Here is a 23,252-nt window from a genome sequence, read left to right as displayed (position 1 = left end):
GACAAAATGAATAACAAACTTAGTAGTTTATATGTGTTGTTGATGTAAATTGGATTTGTACTCCTTCCTAACATTTGTGTGATATATTTTGTCAATATATGATGTATATTATCATTTCATGGAGGATTTTATAAACTGCTAGTTGTACAAATACCTATGTATGGCTGCATGTTGAATGATTTGTGTAACGTGTATGACACTTTGGAAATACTATCTTGGGCCAAAATTGCCATTATCATTTATGTGACATGTTATGCTAAAAGCGTTTTGGGTCAAATTGGGCTGAAAGAAATGGACCAGATCATATTTAAATTGATCCTAAATCCATGACAATTTCTGTGACGAAAAGTAGCATCCACGTTGGCAGCCACATCATTCCACTTGTTCAACTGAGAATCCTACATGGCACATTGGTCCATGATGGTATGTTCCTTTACTAAGGATCGGGCCTAGTTTGGGCTTGGACAGGCCTAAGGTAAATCCATGACAGTCAAGGACCGTCAAGGAAGGTACAATGTCAAATTATGACGCGATATACATGACGGATTTCAAGTCCATGAGGCACGCATGACAGTTTTTGACTGATTTGTGACAGATCAGATCCGTCATGTATTAACAGATTTCTTGTAGTGTATAGTGCTATGTCCATGGCTCACGCTCATGTATTGCGTGAAGATTGAAAAAGTTTGAGAACACCAAAAGTATGAAACAATTGCTTGGCTTGTCATCGGGGTTGTGCATGATTTGAATATTTTGTGTGATGAAGATGGAGCATAGCCAGACTATATGATTTTGTAGGGATAACTTTCTTTGGCCATGTTATTTGAGAAGACATAATTGCTTAGTTAGTATGCTTGAAGTATTATTATTTTTATGTCAATATTAAACTTTTTTCTTGAATCTTTCGGATCTGAATATTCATACCACAATTAATAAAATTACATTGAAATTATGCCAAGTAGCATTCCACATCAAAAATTCTGTTTTTATCATTTACCTACTCGAGGAAGAACATGAATTAAGCTTGGGGATGCTTGATACGTCTCCAACGTATCTATAATTTTTGATTGTTCCATGCTATATTATATTTTGTTTTGGACATTATTGGGCTTTATTATACAATTTTATATTATTTTTGGGACTAACCTATTAACCGGAGGCCCAGCCCAGAATTGCTGTTTTTTTTGCCTATTTCAGAGTTTCGCAGAAAAAGAATATCAAACGGAGTCCAAACGGAATGAAACCATCGGGAACGTGATTTTCGGAACGAACGTGATACAGAGGACTTGGACCCTACGTCAAGAAAGCAACTAGGAAGGCACGAGGTAAGGGGCGCGCCCTCCACCCTCGTGGGCTTACATTGCTGCACCGACGTACTTCTTCCTCCTATATATACCCACGTACCCCCAAACTACCAGATACGGAGAAAAAACCCTAATTCCACCGCCACAACCTTCTATACCCGCGAGATCCCATCTTGGGGCCTTTTTTGGAGCTCCGCCGGAGGGGGCATCGATCACGGAGGGCTTCTACATCAACACCATAGCCTCTCCGATGATGTGTGAGTAGTTTATTTCAGACCTTCGCGTCCATAGTTATTAGCTAGATGGCTTCTTATCTCTTTTTGGATCTCAATACAATGTTCTCCCCCTCTCTTGTGGAGATCTATTCGAGGTAATCTTCTTTTGCGGTGTGTTTGTTGAGACCGATGAATTGTGGGTTTATGATCAAGTTTATCTATGAACAATATTTGAATCTTCTTTGAATTCTTTTATGTATGATTGGTTATCTTTGCAAGTCTCTTCGAATTATCAGTTTGCTTTGGCCTACTAGATTGATCTTTCTTGCAATGGGAGAAGTGCTTAGCTTTGGGTTCAATCTTGCGGTGTCCTTTCCAAGTGACAGTAGGGGCAGCAAGGCATGTATTGCATTGTTGTCATCGAGGATAACAAGATGGGGTTTATATCATATTGCATGAGTTTATCCCTCTACATCATGTCATCTTGCTTAAAGCGTTACTCTGTTCTTTTGAACTTAATACTCTGGATGCATGCTGGATAGCGGTCGATGTGTGGAGTAATAGTAGTAGATGCAGGCATGAGTCGGTCTACTTGTCTCGGACGTGATGCCTATATACATGATCATACCTAGATATTCTCATAACTATGCTCAATTCTGTCAATTGCTCAACAGTAATTTGTTTACCCACCGTAATACTTACGCTCTCGAGAGAAGCCACTAGTGAAACATATGGCCCCCGGGTCTATTTTCCATCATATTAATCTTCCATCAACAAGCTATTTCTTTTGCCATTTTTATTTTGCTTTATTTACTTTACATCTTTATCATAAAAATACCAAAAATATTATCTTATCATATCTATTAGATCTCACTTTATCATATCTATCATATCTATCATATCTCACTTTATCATAAAAGTGACCGTGAAGGGATTGACAACCCCTTTATTGCGTTGGTTGTGAGGACTTTATTTGTTTGTGTAGGTGCGAGGGACTCGCGCGTGGCCTCCTACTGGATTGATACCTTGATTCTAAAAAACTGAGGAAAATACTTACACTACTTTGCTGCATCACCCTGTCCTCTTTAAGGAAAAACCAACGCAGTGCTCAAGAGGTAGCAGCGGACCATATGATTGACTTGTTTATTAAGTGGGGATATTTTAAATATCACCAGTATTTTGTGTAGGGCCTCCGGCGCTCCATGTCAGCGGTATTGATCACATTTATGCTATAATTTTTTGTATTTATGCAGTAACTACATAATTAACATATCCTCACTAAAAATAATAGATCATATTCTATAGTGATGCAGGCCGGGTTTTGATTGGCTAGGAGCTTCTTGTGCTTGTTTCTTATTGCCTTGAGGAACAATGGCGAATGGCGATTGCTATTTAGAGGCAATCGAATAGGAGGAAGGAGGGATGAAATCACACACACACACACACACACACACACACACACAAACACACACACACACACATTGGCAAAAGGATGGATACGAGCAACCAAGGGATCACCGTTTATGGAAGTGGAATAAGGATAGGGCCGCCTCCTCCATCATTTGATTTCTCTCCGTCTCTAGCTAGTTACCATTTTACAATAAGTAACTAAAGCCAATATTCATTTGTTGTTGGAATTGATTTATACTCTGCAATTACAATTACATCTATCTCACGCGAGGAAGGATCTTGGTGATTTGTTCGGCTTAAATATTTGTTGGCTAGCTGTTGGAAATAATGATATTAATTGGTTAAATCTGAATATGCATTAAGTTAAGTTTGAACTAAAAAACCTTTAAAAAAACTAAGTAACTCCATTCTGTACATCAGTCGATAACCCTCAACCTTTTACGAGGCAAAAATGTATTACTCTCAGCCTGAGGTCAATGAAAGTCTCGGTACCTCTTGGGTTAGAAGGTCTAGCAACTTTCTTTTTTTCTGGTTTAGTATTACATCCTGGATTTTGGAAACATTTTCATCTCTATTATAGGTATTTCAATAACTATCGCACGTCCACTATTTTTGAACAATTTGGGCTACTCATGTTTGTGAGTTTTCAAAAACACAAGAACAGGAAAAATTAAAGTAAGTATTTGATGTCCTGGGGCGTTGAATAGGATGAGAGTTCAAAATATAGGAATGTGTAATGTATAGATGTTGATTTGTTGCACCCAATAAATATACAAGAATATTTTAAGCATTAGGTACGAGCACGAAGTTTCCGTCAAACCAATGAATTTTTTCACACAAGATTTGATTCAACAGATTTTTTTTTCTTCGAATTCATGCAAAGTAGGCCACACGAATCATTTTTGTGGTCACCATACTTATACGATCAAATAAGTCCCATATAATTTATTTATTTCTACCAAATAGAACCCTCCAATTTTTTTATATGATTTCTTTGAATGAAATACATCATAACTGTTTAGAAGTCCGAACATTGTTTTCCTTGCATATATTATTCAATCATTTGGTATTAATAAATTCCACCCGGTCTTGGGCTCATTAGCCTTGCTGGATTTCTTTTTATTTATTTATCATGCTTTGAAAAATCACAAAAACAATCCTAATATACATGCTTGAGTATTATGTATTCTTGTAGAAATTTATGATTTTTCATGCCATGTGCTATTAAATGAAACATAAATATGTGAACAAAATAATAGAATGCACGTAAGGATTTTAACACAGATCTCAATTCAACTAGTGTTTTGTTAATTTGCAGATGAAAGCAATGGGAAAGGGTGATAGGCAAACTGAGTTGGTGGTCCAATTTCTCGTCGCCCCCTGCGGAAAGCTCCATCTATGGCTATGCAGTTCTTGAATTAAACTATTTTTCTTACACAATTGTCCTCATATGATGACTTTGTGCAGTATAGTGGGGATAAATATCTCAGAAATTTCACGTGTTGTCTTGGGTGATTCTCATTGGCTGATATATTTCCATCCATGTATACCTAGAGAAGGGAGGAATATCCTCAAAATATATTTTTGTTTTGTCACGAGATATACGCCCTTACTCAAAAGAGTTTGGCTATGTGCAACATATGATGCAGTGACTGGGAATGGTTATTTTTGCCTCGGGCTCTTAGATGCAACTGTAGACATGACATGTCGATTTGAATCGAGATGCATGTTGAGAGGATTATTATTCGCACGCTTTGCATGATGATTTGCATACACATCACATCACATAAAGTTAGGCTTCGTTCGGAGTCACTCCGCTCCGTTACTCTGCCGTGAAGCGGAGCCGCATACCGTAAAAATACGGAGAGCGGCAAACAGGGCGCTCCGCGCGCTCCGCTCTCTGATGACGGAGCGGTGGATTTTTGAACACAGCCTTAGAACACATAGACAAAAAAGGTTGCAACAAAGACAAATACTTACAAGCATGGACCACGAAATAAGAAACTAGACAAGGACAAAGATTTTTCGCTGCATTATGCAGATTGTTCCATTGAGCAAATATAATCTTCCCTGCTTTCTTCTTGTGATGATTTTTCTTTTAATTTATCCTCTTCTTAATCTTTTGTTCTAATCATCAGATCGATATGCAACTTTCATCTCCATGTATATGCACATGGGTTTAAACGCCGCATACCAAAGATTACTGCGGTGATGATTGATTAATGGAGATGACCGAGGAACCCAACGGTAAGCCATTGACCAATATTTCATATGGCGCCTTGAACTCCCGACGTTATATTTCCAGCAAAGTATAGAGAAGGAAGGGATACTACAAAAAAATATAGTTATTTTTCCACGTAACGGAAAAAAAAATTTGGCTGCATGCATTCTGTGACGCAGAAGTCGAGAGTGATTCTTTTCTCTTGGAACGCTTAAATCAATGCACTATCAAATTTTATTTTTTTAGAAAAGGAGGATGACCCTGATCTCTGTATCTGGGAGATGCATACGGCCATTTTATTGATTATTCTTGAGGACCTTACAAAATAGTACAACAATATGTCTGAATCCGCCATCTTGGCAACATCTGCCGCCACTTCAATCCATATAATGAAGGGGTGCAAGCTGGGCCAAATACCCAGACATCTCATCTAAGCCTAACATCTAAAGCCGGAGGCCCCGATCGAGACACATACCGGGTCCGGGTCACAAACCGATGCGACGCACTCACATGTGTCGTCGCTGCCATCTTCCACTGGTCCATCTTCATAGCAGATTGAGGTGCCAACCTTGGCAGGTACCTCCGCCATTGACGCCACCATGACGCCAAACGACGACCTCCACATACGCGAGTCCATCTCCAAGCAACGGACGCAAATCCATACTAGGATAGGGCCGCACCACCGCCATCGCCCACCACCCACAAGCGCCACCCAGCCCCAAGGTTTCCAAAGAGGCGCCTTCAAAAAGGGAACGGCGCCGTGAGCGCCGTCGCCGCCCAACAAAGTTAGGGCTTTCGCCCGGGAGACCTAGGGGAAGGGGAAGTGAGGGAATCAGTTCATACTGACGCCTCCAAGAAGGGGAACGGCGCCCTCAGGCGTCGCCATCGACGTGGCCGGCCAGGGCCGACCAGGGATTTCGCCCGAACTAGATCCCCGCCACCAGCAGCGCCTCCTGTACATAACCGGCGACCCAAGGAAGCGCGGTCCGACGAGGATGGCCCGCACGCCGAACAGGGGAGGAGGGGAGGCACGAGATCGCGTGCACCGCCCACCACAGAAATCGCCGCCGGCCGCTAACGACCACCGGATCCCACCGCCCGCTCAGCCGGGACGCTAGATCCACCGCTCGCACGACTGCTAGCCGGCCGTGCCTTGCCAATGAAGTCGCTGCTCCAGATCCGGAGTTCCCAACGCAGAGGCAGGGCAACCGAGCTTGCCCGCCACCATCGCCCCGGGCTTGCCTGGCGGCTGCCTCAGGCGGCGGCGAGGAAGGGAAGAGGAGGAGGGGCGGCTAGGGAGGAGGAGGAGGGGTGGCTAGGGTTCTGCACTATCAAAATGACGGGTCTAAATATGCGCCTTGAGCGGGCATATACTTGTTCTTACTCGCCTGCTTCCATTGTATGGCTTTATCACTTCTTCTTTTTTTGCGGGGTATTACTGTATCACTATGAAGCTGTTGCAAGAAACAATGACAAAATGGCCCCGGCAGCCACGAATACATACAAACGTGGATAGTGACATGGCAATCTAGATAGCCACGAACCAAGATTGTTGCTGCATTTTGCAGATCGCTCTAACGAGCAAAGATGTTTTTTTTATTGTGATTATAGCATCAGCTTAATGGTCAAAAAAGGGCTCAAGTGATCTTACTCTTTTCCTCTCACCAAAAGTCTTATTCTGTTTTTCGAAGTATAGAAGAGAACTCTTTCCAAACAAGGAGAAGGCCTATTAGCTCAGTTGGTTAGAGCGTCGTGCTAATAACGCGAAGGTCACAGGTTCGAGACCTGTATGGGCCAAAATATCATTTTTCTTTTTCTAACACTATGGAAAGTGCGGAAAAAAAACAAAATTATTAGGACGGCTTCGCCCGGGTTCGAACCAGAGACCTTCAGTGTGTTAGACTGACGTGATAACCAACCACACCACGAAACCATTGATGACAGATCTGTCCAACACTTTTAGAATAACACACTAAAAAAACTGTAGAAGCTGGAAATTTTTACAACATATATATGCTTAAGTCACTGATCCACAAGAAAAGAATTCATCATGTGAACGCATGCAGAGCTTGATTGCAGGCCAACGATTATCATAATATAGTTGGCTCAACCCTAGTGTTACTGAACTGTTCTTGCAAAGAAACTCTTCCCATTTTCAGATACCAACAGAGTTTTCCGTTAAATGAACTAGAGTATGCTACTTGGGCTCATGGAAATGCACCATCTGTACAGCTAGGCATGTAAATAATAGGCCCAAGGCCGTTCGTGTGTGTACTAAAAATTAATGGGCCAAGGCAAAAAATAAAGTAAAAATGCTACTGAGCTGATTTCCATGCAACTAGAGTAGTAAATCTAAAATAAAATGCAACTAGAGTAGTATCAATCACATAGAGAACTAAGATGCATACAGCCACACACCAACAATCCGACAGAAAATAATATATGAAAACAACACAATGACAACAGTAAAGTGAAATAATAATATGTAGCATTGATCGGTTGTTTAAAATATATTGCTAATATGTTTTTTGGCAGTGGAAAAAAAGGGGAAATGTCTTGCTAATATTGTCGTGCCAGCGAAGTGCAATATTATCGTGTCGGAACCTGTGTAAAGCGAATAATTCTTGAAAAACTAACCAGCTGGTGCGCAAAGTGGCGCTCATGATTTATTTCCATCTTTTTTGGCGAAAGGATTCATTTTAGTCTTTGTTTGCTTTCCCCCAAAGGGAATATTTTTTAAAATCTTTTGTCGAGACGAGGTCCACAAGTTAACTAATTCGAAGCTAGAAACTTGATCTTCTCGTATGATTAAGTACTAGCAAACATGCCCTGCGTTGCAACGGGAGAAAACAACTCTTGCACACCCTTTATCCACTGAGCATCGCTAAAGACATCACCTAATGCCCATAACATAATAAACATGACTAATGCCTCATCCTCAGGTCCACATCCTCCATTTCAATATAACATTAGACACATGCTTCCGCTTGTCGTCTTTGCCGTCCTCGTCGCCGGTGGTCGCGGTACCAGTTGTCACTAACCAAGGTTGGCCAGGTCCAATAGCTGGATTGTTTAGTCGCTTTCGTGCCCGGCGAAGATCAAGAACGTTAAACAAAGTTTTTTTAATCATCTGGCTAATATAATACTCCCTCCTTTCCTAAATTTTTGTCTTTCTAGAGATTTCAACAGGTGACTACATCCGGAACAAAATAAGTGAATCTATGCTCTAAAATATGACTATATACATCCGTATGAGATATATAGTCCATTTGACATCTCTAAAAAGACAAATATTAGGAACAAAGGGAGTAGGAAAAAGCACTGCACATACTATATGTATGTGTCATCATATAAATTGAGTAGTTTGTATCAGATAGACCATGAAACCTTAGTTGGACTCCTCATGCATTTTGACGGGAGTCACTGGGCTGAGTGAAACTGGTCGTACGTGAAGACGCGACAGAGAAAAAGATTCCTTCCATGTCCCTAGTTTAATAAATTGAACTAAAACAATCCATCAGGTGCGCATATTTAAAATATTCGCCAATTTTTATTAATAGGTATAGATTAAAGCAATTTAGCTACAGTACCTCCCATTTTTTTTTAAAAACATGTTTTAAAAAATATTTGCCTTTACAAATTTAAAGTTCAAAACATATTTGTGTTTTTAAAATGTTTGCTAATTTCAAAAATAATCACATCAGTACCTCCTTGTTTTAAAAAATAATTAGGTTTCAAAAAATAAAATAGAAATAGAAATATTGTTTTTCTTTTAAGAAGGTTTGAGTTTCAGTTTTTTATTAACAACTTTGCAAATTTTTCGCGTTCCAAAAGATATTTACATTTAAAAATATCTTTTCCTCTCACTATCTCGCGTGACTGCTACCTAAATTCCTTGCAGCGCAGTATTTATTCTTGGATATGTTTTTGCTGGGGCGGGCTGTTGGTATGCTAATAGGCCGGCCCATTACGGATCTGTGCGTGCTGTGCTTTTTTTTTCGGACAGAAAGGAATCGGGAGAAACCGCTGGGACGTACGAAAATTATTTTGGTCCCACCGTAAACGAAAAAAACTGGAGAAACAATCCTCCCTTTAATATTAGGTAAAGATAAAGATATGGTAAAGCGGCATCCTTTTTTATTTTTCGAGCATCAGCATGCATGGTAAGATGCATCCACTGATATTTTCCGTTCAGGTACGTCTTCAACATTTATTAGATATTCATTTTCTTGGGCAAAACTCACAACATCTTAATCTTCTGCTTATGATCATTTCAAATTTTCTCAACGCTCTCAGCTCTTAAACAGTGTTTTTTGAGCCATGAAGAAGAAGAAAAAGAAAAAGAAGGTGATGATATATGCATAGCACAGACACACACGTATAGTTAAACCAGGGAGATTTTATTTAGGGGGGCCTGTTTACAACAAGCATGGCATGGCACCTGACTGCTGATGCAGGTCAGGTGCATAGATAAGGCCCTCGATCAGGTAGCGGTTACATGGTATGGTAGTAGTAGATCGATATGATCGATGCTGCACGCACGGTGCATGCATGATCGATGATCGATCTAGCAGCTGCAGCAGGAGCAGCCGCAGCTGGTGCCGCACTTGCACTGGGTGCAGCCGCAGCCGCCGTTCTCGGCCGCCATCTCCATGCCGCCGGAGCTCCTGCACGTACCCCACCCTTACCAAGATCAACATACAGTCATATTGTTACGATCGAGTGCATGATATATGAGGAAGGAGAAGGGACGTACGCCTTGTGGGTGGCGGTGGCGGAGACGAGGAGGGTGGCGCCGGCGGCCTCGGCCTCCGGGTACATGTTGCAGCCGCCGCAGCCGTTGCCGCACTTGCAGGCGGTGCCGCAGCCGCAGTTTCCTCCGCAGCAAGACATCCTCGGTTCGGTTGGAGCTTCGGAGATGGAGAGGCTTTGATTGGCTATGAGCTTCTTGTGTGCTTCTTGCTGGCTTGAGGAATAATGGAGGGGCGTGGAGGCCTATTTATAGGCAGGAGGAAGGAGGAGAAGAGATGCTGCACGCACGTATAGGTACAGGCACTTTGGCAAAGGATGGAGGCGAGCAACCGAGGGACCACCGCCTAGGGAAGAGGAATAAGGATAGGGCCGTCTCATCACCCAATTTGATTCTCTCTGTCCATATCTCTACTACACTACCTTGCTTCTTTCTTTCTTTCTTTCTTTATTTCTTTCTTTCTTTCTTTCTTTCTTTCTTACAAGGAACTATAACCAAAAGTCACCTGTGGGAATCTAGCTATACCTATTTTAATGTAATTTTATTTGTTCATGTTGTCGGTGGAAATATCAACCTCAGCCGATAACCGATGATGCCTATATGCTTCAAGATTTAGGCATTATTGCAGGAACAATCTTATCTCTTGAATGTTACTAGTATGTGAGTCAAATTTGAACCAAATTCCAAAACTTGAGGAAGAAAATACTGTTTCTAAAAGAAAAAAAAATACCAAGGGGCGCAAAGGGTGTGGTATAGTATCTCCAGCAGACCGTCCAAAATACTGTCATATGTACTACTCCCTCCGTCGAAAATACTTGTCCAAGAAATGAATGTATCTAGATGTATTTTAGTTCTAGATACATCCATTTGTATACGTTCCTACGACAAGTATTTCCAGACGGAGGGAGTATCTCCGTATGGTTTATCATGTAAAAAGATTCCACTTCTTAGTCATTTCCATCTCCATCGGAGCATCCAAATTCTCTCTTATATTTTTGATAATATCATAGAACTACCAATTCTTTTCTTGTTCGCGGGGGATATAACTACCAATTCGACTATGACTTCTAACCCAACTAAAAAAACTATGATTTCTAACAGCTATAACCACAACAGTTTTTGGTTTCACGGAAGCAGAAGCATATTGAGTTGGCGCCCGCAATCTGTTGCTCTACCATTCATCATGCTCCGAAAACTATCATTCAATTCCATGAGGCAGCTCGCAGCAAGAAAATCCAATAGAAACAACACCTAGAAGCAAGTACAGTGGCAACAAATATAGCAGCAAGCATCATATCTCTTCCCTTCATCAACTTCTCATCTTGACGGCCCCCCATTTATTCTCCTCACCGCACCGATGCCTCCAAAGGTCCCTCCTGATGCCCATTTCTCCTCACTGAGCCCACCATTTCCTTGTCGGCGCACCCTTTCTCTTCTCTCCCACAGCCGGAGCCAACTCATTATCATTGGGTTCAAGTGAACCCAATGAAATTTGCTATATCCCTTATAACATCACAGTAGCGTAAGACTAAGCAAAGAACCGAACCCATTGTTTAGCAGAGCTGAACCTAATGGTCTATATTTCTGGCTTGAGAATACAGTTTTTGAATCTTCCATAAAAACATGCACATGCCCATGCATGTCCCATTCGTTACGTGTATCTACATAAAAAAGAAAGCAAATCACATAGAGGTGAGAAGGAACCGAGTGGGTGCTGGCAATATGTCCTTGTCACCCGCCGGTGGAACGCTTGAACTAGCTACAACTATGCACTTGTTGACTTGTTTGTTATAGAAGTGAACTATATAATCGACTAGTTTCTTACGTGGAAATACACTAAATATCACTGATATTTTCTGTAGGGCCTCCGGTGCTCCACGTCAGTGGTACCGATGATCACATTATGAGACCCTTTTCCATATTCATGCAGTAATTACATAATTAACATGTCCTCGCTTAAAACGACAAATAAAATTCAGTAGTGATGCAGATCAGGCTTTCATTGGTTAGGAGCTTCTTGTGGTTCTTGGTTGATGGTTTGAGGAACAATGGTGAGGCAGAGAGGGCAAGCGAGCAGGAGGAAGGAGAGATGAGATGAGAGATGCTTTACGTACACACATACTTTGGCAAAAGGATGGACGCGGGCGACCGATGGATCGCCGTATAGGGAAGAGGAATAAGGATAGGGTCCTCCCATCATTTGATTCTCTTTGTCTCTATCTAGCTTCTTTCTTACAATAAGGAACTAGAGCCAATATCCATTTGTTGTTGGAATTGATTCATACTTTGTAATTATTATTATTTGTGCTAATCTGTAATTACAATTTGTGTTATTACAGGAGAGGAAGGATCTTGACGATGTTGGAAATAATGGTATTAACTGGTGATTTTTTAGTAAGCATTGAGTTAATTTTGAACTAACAATTTTTAAAATCTTCATAAAAAAGTAACTATATTCCATACATTGGTTGATGACCCTTGCCTTTTTGATATTACTGAGGCAAAAAAGGTTTTCCTCTTAGCCTAAGGTCGCCAAAAGTCTCAGTGCCCCTTGGTCTAGAATAGTCTGGCGGCTTTTTTTTTTCTTTTTCGGTATTACATGAGGAAGAGGAATTTTACAACCATTTTCATCTCTATTCCATTGTTATTTCAATAACTGTCACACTTCCACTATTTTTGAATAATCGTGGCCTCTTTCGTTTGCGGATTTTCAAAAGCACATAAACAAGCAATATCAACGTAGGAACTTTATGTCATGATGTATTAAATCCTATGAGAATTCAAAATATAGAACATATAATATAGCTATAGAAATGTTGTGTTGTTGATCCGTGAGAAAATTACAAGAATCTCCTTAAGCAATAGGTGCAAGCAAAGTTGTCACTGAACCAAGGAACCACAAGGTTTGATTCAACAGAAATTATCTTCCAAATTCATGGAAAGGAGGCCATATGAATATTTTATGGTTCCATACCTACAATATCAAGGAAGTCCCATAGAAAAGATTTCTGACAAATAAAACCCTCTGAAATTTCTATATGATTCCTTCGAACCAAAAGCATCATAACCGATAAATTATTCAAGGCTTGGGTATTGATAAATGCCACAATATCTCAGGCTCATTAGCCTCGCTGTTTTATTTGTATTTTCATGCTTTTGAAAAAAAAACCCGCAAAACCAATCAAAATGTACATGACTGTATTTATGTACGCTTGTAGAGATTTATGATTTTTCATGCCATGTGCAGTCAAATAGAAATAAATATGTTAATATTTTTTTCTTTCAGAAAGGAGGATTTACCCCCGGACTCTGCATCAGATGATACACATAATTATATTATTAATTATTGAAACGATGCTAAGCAAAGGTAAGCACTAAGGCCGATCAAATCGACGAACAAAAAAAAGTAAAAAAAAGGTCATCCAGATAGGACACACCTCGCGGCAGCATCTCCAAATTCTACCACAAAACCTAAAGGTTGTATAGTAGCAGACAAAGCGCACTATTGAACACACATTAAATATTTCTAACACAGATCACAGATCAACTCACTTTTTGTTAGTTTGCGGATGAAAGCAAAGCAAAAAAAGGTAAGAAGGAAACTGAGTGGGTGGTGCCAATTCTTGCCCCCAGTGGAAAGCTCCATTTAGGGCTATGCAATTCTTGACTTGATTATTTTGCTTGCACAGTTGGCCGCATATGATGACTTTGTGCACGTACTGGGGATAAAAATCTCTGATATTTCACATGTCTCCTTGAGTGCTGCACGTCGGCCGTTATTTCCCATCCAGGTATATATCTAGAGAAGGAATATTGAGGGGCGTCATGAAAACATAGTTTTTTTTTCACAGGAGCACAAAAATTGATTTTGGAGCTTGGCCTCCATGAAGCCTTTTTTGGGAAAATTCAAAAACCAGTTTTTGATGTTTCGAACAATCAAGAAGAAACACATGTATATAGGGATATACATAGACATGACGGGTCGATAGAGATGTTCCTTGAGCACTATTCGCCCGCCTGCATATATGGCTTTATTATCTTGTAGCTGTTGCAGGATGATTCGCGCGCACATCACATCACAAGAAGTCAGAAACAATGACAGAAAAAGATACCAACAGCGACGATTACTTACAAGCATGGACAACGAGATGGGAACTAGCAAGATCTATTGTCGCATTTTGCAGATTGCTTCAACGAGCAAAGATGACTTCTTCTCTTAGCTCGAACCCCTTGATGGTTTTTCTTTCTTTTGATTCATTCTCTTATTACCTTTTTCTTCTAATCATTCACCCAGGCTCGCCGATATAACATTTATTGTGGCGGAGCTTAGTTAGGGCCAAAGGGGTATGACTCCACAGCGAAATTTATTCTTTAGACTATTTCAAGTCTATTATCGAACACTATTTAGGCCAAAACTGGCATAATACACTAGGTTAACCCCTTCATCTCTGGCCAAAGCTCATTCATCTTAGTCATCTAGCACCCTCTCAAATTTGGAGGGCTGGCACTGCACATGTATTGATCGATCATGTTACACTAGAGGTTGTAAAGAAAGAGTGGACAGGAAAGTACTACACCCAGGAGCAAATGCACCTGGTGCGAACAGTAAAATCAAAAAATAGAAAAAATATTCAAAAAATTCTGATTTTTTTGTGACATACTTTCACAAATGTTTGTTGTGCATGCAAAGTTTCATCGCGAAATCACATTGGTGGAAGGCGTGCCAAAAAAACAAAATCAGAGCTCCAAAATGCTTTTGTAAGTAACATTTTCAGAGCATCGGTTTTGTTTTTTTACCACGCCTTCCACCAATGTGATTTTGCAATGAAATTTTGCATGCACAACAAATATTTGTGAAACTATGCCACAATTTTTTTTAGAATTTTAGAATTATTTTGGAATTTATCTGTTCACACCAGGAGCATTTGCTCCTGGGTGTAGAAACTCCACGTCCGAGTGGACAACATTAAAACAGAAAGAGCGGCCTATTAGCTCAGCTGGTTCCACTAGCGGTTTTAATTTATCCTCTTCTTAAACTTTTGTTCTAATCATCAGATCGATATACAACTTTTAGCCCCGTGCATATGTACATGGCTTTTAAACGCCGCAAACCAAAGATTGATGCGATAATGATTGATTACTTGAGATGACTGAACGAACCCAACGGTGAGCCGGTGACTGATATTTCATGTGGTGTCTTGAACGCCAACGTTATATTTCCATCAAAGTATAGAGAAGGAAGGGATACTGCGAAAACATAGTTCTTTTTTCCATATAATGAAAAACAAATTTTGGCTGCATGGATCCTATGACGCAGAAGTTGAGAGTGATTTTTTTTCTCTTGGAATGCTTAAATCGATGCATTATCGAAATAATGGGTCTGAATATGCGCCTTGAGCAGGCATATATACTTGCTGTTACTCACCCGCTTGCATATGTATGACTTTATCACTATGAAGCTCTTGCAAGATGATTTGTGTGCCCATCACATCACAGTAACAATGACAAGACGGCCCCAATAACCACGAATACGCGCAAACATTGATAGTGACATGGAAATTTAGATAGCCACGGACCAAGATTTGTTGCTGCATCTTGTGATTCATAATATCAGCTTGCTCTTTTCTTCTCACCACAGGGTTCTGAACAGGTGCTGCACGGGCCTATTAATGTAATATATACAAGGAAGAACACTTCACCACTAAAGAGGCCTATTAGCTCAGTTGGTTAGAGCGTCGTGCTAATAACGCGAAGGTCACAGGTTCGAGACCTGTATGGGCCATTCTCTTTTTCTTTTTCTTTTTCTTTTTTTTACACAGTAGAAAATGTGAAAACCCTTGTTAACAAGGCCCGTACCCCGGGCCAAGATGTGAGAGCCGAGGATATGTCTCGCCCGTACCTAATTCGGACAGCCCATTAGCGCAGTCGATTGCCGCTTGTTTATCTTCTCTTTTTCTTTTTCTTTTTCTTTTTTTTACACAGTAGAAAATGTGAAAACCCTTGTTAACAAGGCCCGTACCCCGGGCCAAGATGTGAGAGCCGAGGATATGTCTCGCCCGTACCTAATTCGGACAGCCCATTAGCGCAGTCGATTGCCGCTTGTTTATCGCTGTGGGTTCGCTCGTTCCTCTCCAGTTTTCTGTGTTTTTTTCTTTACCATTTTATTTTGTGTTTTTACTGGTTTCTTTGGTTTTTCTATTCCCTTTTGCTAGCCTTTGTTTTCTATTTATGTATTCACTGGTTACCTTTAGATTTTTCTTTGTTTGCATTACTTCTGTTTTTTACTTTCTTTATTTCTAGGTTTTCTTTGTATTCTTTGGTTTTCTTTGCTCTTTTACTTCTTTGTCTGTTTTTTTTATTTTTTCAACACATATCTACTTCTCAGTACACAATTTACATTTTCAGCGCACATGTGAAATATAGTTTTTTATACTTTGGACATTTTTCAAAGACATGATATACATTTTTTTAAACAAATTTCAGAATAATTTTTGAAAACAAGATAAGTTTTTTTCAAAATAGACGTCATAGTTTTAAAATTAAAATAAACATTATTTTAAACTACATGGACACCTTTAACACAGTATATATATTCCTAAAAATTTCATGGACATTTTTCAACAACGGTGAATATTTTCTTGAAATGCCATGAACATTTTTGTAATGCAAATAAACATTTTTTGGCCTATGGGAACCTTTTTACATTGTACAATATTTTTTTTAAAATTTCAAGGACTTTCTGGTTGAATCATTGGATTTTTTCTTAAAATGCCACATATATTTTTTAATGCTATTAAACATTTTTTTTGTTATGCAAACACTTTGTTTACATTGCATATACTTTTTCTGAAATTGTTTCAAACACATTTTGAAACTCATGAACCATTTTTTAAATGTATGAAATATTTGTTTTTGATTTACACAAATAATTTTGTTCACATTGTATAAACATTTCATAGATGTTAGGTATGTTTTTTTAAACGCGTGACATTTTGTAAATGTCACAAGCACTTTTCGTACACATGATTAACATTTTGTGTACATATTTATCTCTTGAAATGCATGATTAACATTTTTCAATTTTTTATGTAAATTATATTTATATATGTATACATATATTTTAATAATATTTCAAAATATAAAAATATTAAAAATAAAGCTAAAATGTGAAGATAAAATGAAAAAAACATCAATGATGTGAAAGTGGCGTCAGCCTGACACGCCCACCTTCTTACTGGGCCAGACCAACAACAGCACCGTGCATGCAACCTTGCACTAGGTTAAGAAAGCACTTTTTCAGATGGCTCCCAGAAGGCACCGGGGCCTGATGGCTTCCCAGCACAATTTTTCCGGAAGCACTGGGATATTTGTGGGGATGCGGTCACAAAGGTAGTACTGAGTATCGTTGAAGGGTTGGAGAGTGCACAAGAGATAAATAACACAATCCTAGTTTTGATCCCAAAGGTAAAAAAATCCAATGCTACTCTCTCAATTTCGCCCTATAAGTTTATGCAACGTTCTTTACAAGATTAGCTCTAAGGTTGTAGCAAACCGTCTGAAGGTTGTGATACCTGATATAATATCTGAGAAACAGTCTGCCTTTGTTCCTGGTCGTTTGATTACTGACAACATTATTGCTGCCTATGAGTGTCTGCATTTTATGAAGAGAAACAAGGCCCAGAAGCATAGACACTGTGCGCTAAAGCTTGACATGATGAAAGCCTATGATAGAGTGGAGTGGAATTATCTGAAGGCAATAATGTTAAAGTTGGGATTCACACAGAGATGGGTGGACATTGTGATGGGGATGGTTACTTCGGTTTCATTCTCAATGCTTTTCAATGGGCAGAAACTTGATGCTTTTAATCCAACACGGGGTATCCGTCAGGGGGATCCTATTTCACCGTACCTCTTTTTGCTGGCAGCAGAGGGCCTTTCGTGCCTTTTGAAATCTAGAGTTCAGTCATCCAGTCTGGCAGGAATACAACTGGCTTCATCGGCTCCACCGGTTAACCATTTGTTGTTTGCAGATGACAGCCTGCTGTTTTTTAAAGCAAATAGTGAGGGGGCTGAAGAGGTGTCTCTTCTTTTGGAAACCTATGCTAGAGCTTCAGGGCAGAGAATTAATAAAGACAAATCTTCTATCTTTTTCAGTAAAGGTTGCCCAGAAGAGGTAAGATATGCTATTAAAATTATTTTGAATGTCCCTAATGAACAACTGAAGGAGAAATACCTTGGTATGTCATCTGATGTGGGAAGTTCAAAAATGGGGTGTTTAAATATCTCAAGGATCGTTTGTGGAGCAAAATACAGGGATGGATGGAGATATTATTGTCAGCAGCTGGCAAAGAGGTCCTCATTAAATCAGTAGCCCAAGCTATCCCGGTGTATTCTATGTCCTGTTTAAAACTTCCAAGAGGATTATGCAAGAGTTTAACTTCCATGATTAATGTGTTCTGGTGGGGCAGTAAGAGAGGACAACGCAAGCCGTATTGGGTTTCATGGGACACTATGAGTATGCCCAAGTATATGGGGGGCTTAGGGTTCAAAGATTTTGAAATTTTTAACCTTGCACTCCTTGCTAGGCAGGCCTGGAGAGTTCTTCAAAACCCAGAATCCTTGAGCGCTAGAATCCTTAAGGCTGTATACTATCCGGGTGGTGATTTTGGACAGCCGAACTTGGTAATCATCCCTCTCAGATTTGGCGGTCAGTGATGGAAGGGCGAGATACCTTAAAGCTGGGTCTTATTCGCAGGGTGGGTACTGGAACTACGACGGATATTTGGAACATGAACTGGATTCCACAGACAGAAAATATGAGACCCATTGTTTCGTTGATTGCTCAACCTCCACAACTAGTGTCCGAGCTAATGGACCATGGAAATGCTAGATGGAATGCCGAGCCGATCCAGCAGGTGTTCTTACCATATGATGCAGATGCGATCTTGCAAATTCCAGTCTGTACAAGAAACGTAGACAATTTCTGGTCATGGGGTTTTGAGAAGAACGGGATTTTTTCTGTTCGCTCTGCATATAAGATGGTAGTGGAGATAAAAAAAGAGGAGGGAAAACTGGCTAGAAGAACGGCCAGGTACGTCTAATATGACCGATATGAGTAAATCTTGGACCTCCCTCTGGAATGTTATGATACCTGCAAAGATTAAAATGTTTCTATGGAGGTTAGCCAAGAATTCTATCCCCACCGAAGATGTGCAGAAAAATAGAAATATGTCGCATAAGGAGGAGTGCTATGTCTGCGGTGCTCGGGACTCATGGCGTCACAGCCTGCTCGAGTGTACGATGGCGCGCTGCGTGTGGGTGCTAGTGGATCATGACTTGTTGGAGCACATGATAGCAACAAGTGAACCATCAGCTAAAAATTGGTTGTTCGCTATGCTGAAGGTTCTCAAACATGATGAGTTTGTTCGTATGGCAGTCACTTTATGGGCAATATGGTATGCAAGAAGAAAACTGATTCATGAGTCAATTACTCAGAACCCATATGACACACATGCTTTTGTTCGGAAGTTTATCACAGAATTTGATCAGTTAAATATTGGGCAAGAAGGATGTGTGATAACAGTGCAACAAGATAGCCATGTTAGAGGAAAATGGATTGCACCAATTGAGGGATATGTTAAAATTAATGTGGATGCGGGTGTGTCCGTTCATCACAACATGGGAGCAGCGGCTGCAGTCTGCCGAAATCGAGACGGAGCATATCTTGGGTCATCTTTGTTAGCTATACGTGGTCTTGTCAACCCAGCTATACTGGAAGCTCTTGCTTGCAGGGAAGCACTTGCTTTGGCTCAAGATCTAGGAATGCAGTATATTCAAGTAGCTTCAGACTGTCAGCAATGCATCAGCCACATCCATCAAGGTGTAGGAGGAGAGGATGGAGGAGTTATAAAAGAAATTTTAGAGAGTCTTCAAGGTTTTTCTTCGTGTATTTTTTGTTTCGAACCTCGAGCTTCCAATGTTGACGCTCATAGGCTTGCTAGGTTTGGTGTTTCTCTACCTCAAGGGAGGCATCTATGGCTGGGTCTTCCTCATGACCCGGGTGCTATATCTGTAAACGTAACTGATTAATAAAGCCTAGCTTGTTTTGCTCAAAAAAAAACTAGGAGTCTCTGCGGGCGATCCCAAATGTAAGGTCCTCTCAAGCTAAACAACACAGATTTGACTCGTTTCCTTGTTAACACCTTGAAGCTGTGATATATAATTTGTTGATCAAGCGGGTCAAGGTCAAAACCTTGATGGTGCTCTAGGGCACCGGTCCATTAGGCCCCAACTGAGAATCTATCAACTTCGTTGTCCATTAATCTGTCACAACCAAGGTGATGACACAATAAGGTTTGAAGATTGAGAAGTACGACAACATGAAGAAGGGACCCGCCCGAAGTGGTGTGGCCCTGTTGTGCACTCTAGACGGGCCGACATGAAAAATAACCTAGTTGTTTTCTTAAAAGATGAATCTGGAACCTATAGATGTACTCCCTCCGTAAACTAATATAAAAGTGTTTAGATCACTAAAGTAGTGATCTAAATGCTCTTATATTAGTTTACAGAGGGAGTAGAAATTATCACATAAGGCTTCTTGTCGAACACCTCTGACCTCTTACTCCATTATCCTTCTCCGTATGAACTCACTTTACCCTGCAATGGAATCCTAGAAACTATGTCAAATCCTATGTGATTGTTAGTGTGTTGCCTCCATATATCACAAGAACGTTACATAATCCCAAGAAAACTCAATCTAGTAGCTCACCAGCTGGCTCATAGAGCATCCAGATGTACTACTCAGCTAATTCCCTTGTTTTCATCTATCAAGAACATGCAGAGGTGTTCTAACTACCCTCTTAAGTATTTTTTTAAATATCCATCTTTGTATTATCCTTCTAATACTTAGAATCCATTCGTACAATTTTTTTTACACATGACAGTGTTTTTGTCGAGTGCATGAATGCAATAGCTGATGCCCATCGCCATAGAGCTGCAGATGAGGATGTGGATGGCTCGTGCACCGCACAATTCCTAGCTAGCTTTGCGCCAACCCAGCCAGGGTCGTAGCCAGGTTTGACCAACTCCCCCTGCTACCTTCGTGCTAGTGACACAAAGTTGAAAAATCTTCACTATGGCTATAAGTCATCGAGGAGAATTGCTGCCATGCCCTGGGCCAAGGCCCTATTGCTCGGGGCCTAGCTATGCATTGAACCCTACCCATGGAGCTAGTAGGGCATTGAGTCATCCATCCCTACTTCTACAGCTATGATCCAGTAATGACATAAGTCATGATTAAAGTACTCGTCACGGGGGGACGCGGAGGGTGGGGGGGGGGGGGGGGGGGGGGGGGGGTTTATCATCTTTGTTCATGCGGAAGAAGATACTCTCTCTGTCTTAGAATGTAAGAACATTTTTGACACTATGCTAGTGTTAAAAACGTTTTTATATTTTAGGACGGAGGGAGTAGCTTTCATGCCATTATGTCTAGTATACAGATGCAGTAGCTGAACCACGTTGTCATCGAGCTGTAGAGACACACCCGGATTGCGCCTAGCACCCATTTATTTCATCTAAGCTTTGCGCCAACCAAGCCCATGGGCACATTGGACATCCATCTGTACTTCTACAACCCATCAAATTTTTTATTTTGTAGGAGAACTTTTGACAAACCAGTCACAATAGCCAAATTTCTAGAGGAAAGAGGCAGGGTCATGCAGTAAGCTATCATATGTCCAAGGTGCATCGATGGTAGAGATCCTAGCCTTGTGAGATACTCCCTTCATCCTTGAAAGAGTGTAGTTTCAACTTTGTTGGAGGGTCAAACCATCTCAAAGTTTGACCAAGTTTACGCAAAAATATATCAATATTTATGAAACCAAAAGGCATATGATGAAAATATTTTTATCATGAATCTAATGCTACTAATTTGATGGCATAAATGTTGATGTATTATTGTATAAATACGGTCAAACATAAAAAAAATTGACTTTTTAATAAAGTTGGAAGTATATTTTTTCAAGAACGGAGGTAGTAGAATAGAACTGGCACGCTACTAGGGGTGTAACCCAATCGTCATGCAATCAGATTGCTTGTAGTTCATTGTGGTCATGCAGACGGGAGGAGATATGTCTTTAACAGCGATTATTCACAACTGCATAATTTTATCAATGGAGTTTGTAGAGATATCTTATGAAAACTGGATGCCAACCCAGTTGTTCACGAGCTAGCTAAAACGTAATTCTTTTGTTGGACAAAACTTCTTTTAAAAAATTACCCCACCCATATAATACAACATCCGTATTTGTTACATTTGCCGCAAAGGTCGAAACACTATTAATAAGAACACCATCTATTAACAACACTAAACTTCGCAATCTCATGTGCCACCATATTAGCCTTCTTGTTAATCTCAGAGATTTTCAAATTCATCATAATGGAGACACTCAACACTTCTTTTTTTAGATCAATAAGGTTTGTCAAGTCCATATTATCATGTACAAGAAAGTAAGCCAAAAAAGAACAGTCAATTTCCAAAGTTATGGGCTTGTGAAGAGTGATACCGATATAAAGACCGGAGAGGGTCGCTCTAAGTTCCGCATCCTTGATGCTAAAGCACTCACCAATATAATCCCAAAAGGAAATGTTAACTTCTCTAGTATGATCTCTTCGGATGGTAAATTTCACAACTCCCTCAACGCCGTACAGAACACCCTGTAAATTCCACACCTCCCTCAACGCCATACGGAACACATTAGCCTTAGGGGCAGCCTGCCAAAACAAATATTCTAATTTCCCGAGGAACGTTAGCCTTTCAAATAATATTCCAGAGCCTCCTCTCTCCATTTACGGCCACCCTGGAATTCCCCAAATCAATCTCCTTGTCCTTGAGATTGAGGGCAACCTATACCTACTCTTCACCGAAAACAAGCCGTTTTTCTCATGGTGCTAGCCTACTAGACGATGAGATCTCCCTCACCCAAATTCAGAACACACAGAGTAAAGTAGATGCGTGATCATAGATTCTTATCCCATCTCCTTATGCCACTCATGAATAAATCAACCAACCATTAGATCTTGGTTTTGGTTTTCTTATCAGTAAATTTCAAGCCAGATTCCCTAGAAAGCCAATTATCCCTCCAAATATTTATACTAGCACCATCGACCACTCTTCATATGATACCCTTTTTCAGCAGCTCAAGCCCATGCGTAATACCTTGCCAAGTAAGCGATGTCATTTGAGGGAAGACCGTATCAATAAGATGCCCATGAGGATAATATTTAGCTTTCATCACCTTGACACACAAAAGAGTCCAGAAATAACAATAATCGCCAAGCTTGCTTCGCCAAAA

The 23,252-nt window shown here is 40.3% G+C and overlaps 1 protein-coding gene and 3 non-coding genes across 4 annotated transcripts; 2 read left to right on the top strand and 2 right to left on the bottom strand.

Annotated features, from left to right (window-relative positions):
* Nucleotides 1–6,873: 6,873 nt before the first annotated feature.
* On the top strand, nucleotides 6,874–6,947 carry TRNAI-AAU (transfer RNA isoleucine (anticodon AAU)). Its single transcript has one exon. It is a non-coding gene; the product is annotated as a tRNA-Ile (tRNA).
* Nucleotides 6,948–7,009: 62 nt separating this feature from the next.
* On the bottom strand, nucleotides 7,010–7,083 carry TRNAV-AAC (transfer RNA valine (anticodon AAC)). The gene has a single exon. It is a non-coding gene; the product is annotated as a tRNA-Val (tRNA).
* Nucleotides 7,084–9,531: 2,448 nt separating this feature from the next.
* Nucleotides 9,532–10,141, bottom strand: LOC125546359 (metallothionein-like protein 2C). Its single transcript, XM_048710604.2, has 2 exons — nucleotides 9,907–10,141; nucleotides 9,532–9,817 (listed from the first exon to the last, which is right to left on the bottom strand). Exons 1-2 carry the CDS (start codon nucleotides 10,041–10,043, stop codon nucleotides 9,718–9,720), a joined length of 237 nt encoding a protein of 78 aa, XP_048566561.1. The 5' UTR covers nucleotides 10,044–10,141; the 3' UTR covers nucleotides 9,532–9,717.
* A 5,467-nt stretch (nucleotides 10,142–15,608) lies between these two features.
* TRNAI-AAU (transfer RNA isoleucine (anticodon AAU)) lies at nucleotides 15,609–15,682 on the top strand. Its single transcript has one exon. It is a non-coding gene; the product is annotated as a tRNA-Ile (tRNA).
* Nucleotides 15,683–23,252: the final 7,570 nt, after the last annotated feature.

Source organism: Triticum urartu, chromosome 3A (genome assembly GCF_056163025.1).
Source record: "Triticum urartu cultivar PI428250 chromosome 3A, HENAU_Tu73, whole genome shotgun sequence".
NCBI classification, from domain to species: domain Eukaryota; kingdom Viridiplantae; phylum Streptophyta; class Magnoliopsida; order Poales; family Poaceae; genus Triticum; species Triticum urartu.
This window is presented reverse-complemented; position numbering and strand designations above follow the sequence as displayed.

Bases quoted from the DNA above. Each gene is read 5' to 3' on its own strand.
- LOC125546359 (XM_048710604.2), bottom strand. From the start codon at position 10,043: ATGTCTTGCTGCGGAGGAAACTGCGGCTGCGGCACCGCCTGCAAGTGC. The intron at 9,818-9,906 runs GTACGTCCCTTC...GGGTACGTGCAG, and splicing joins GCCACCGCCACCCACAAGGC to GAGCTCCGGCGGCATGGAGA.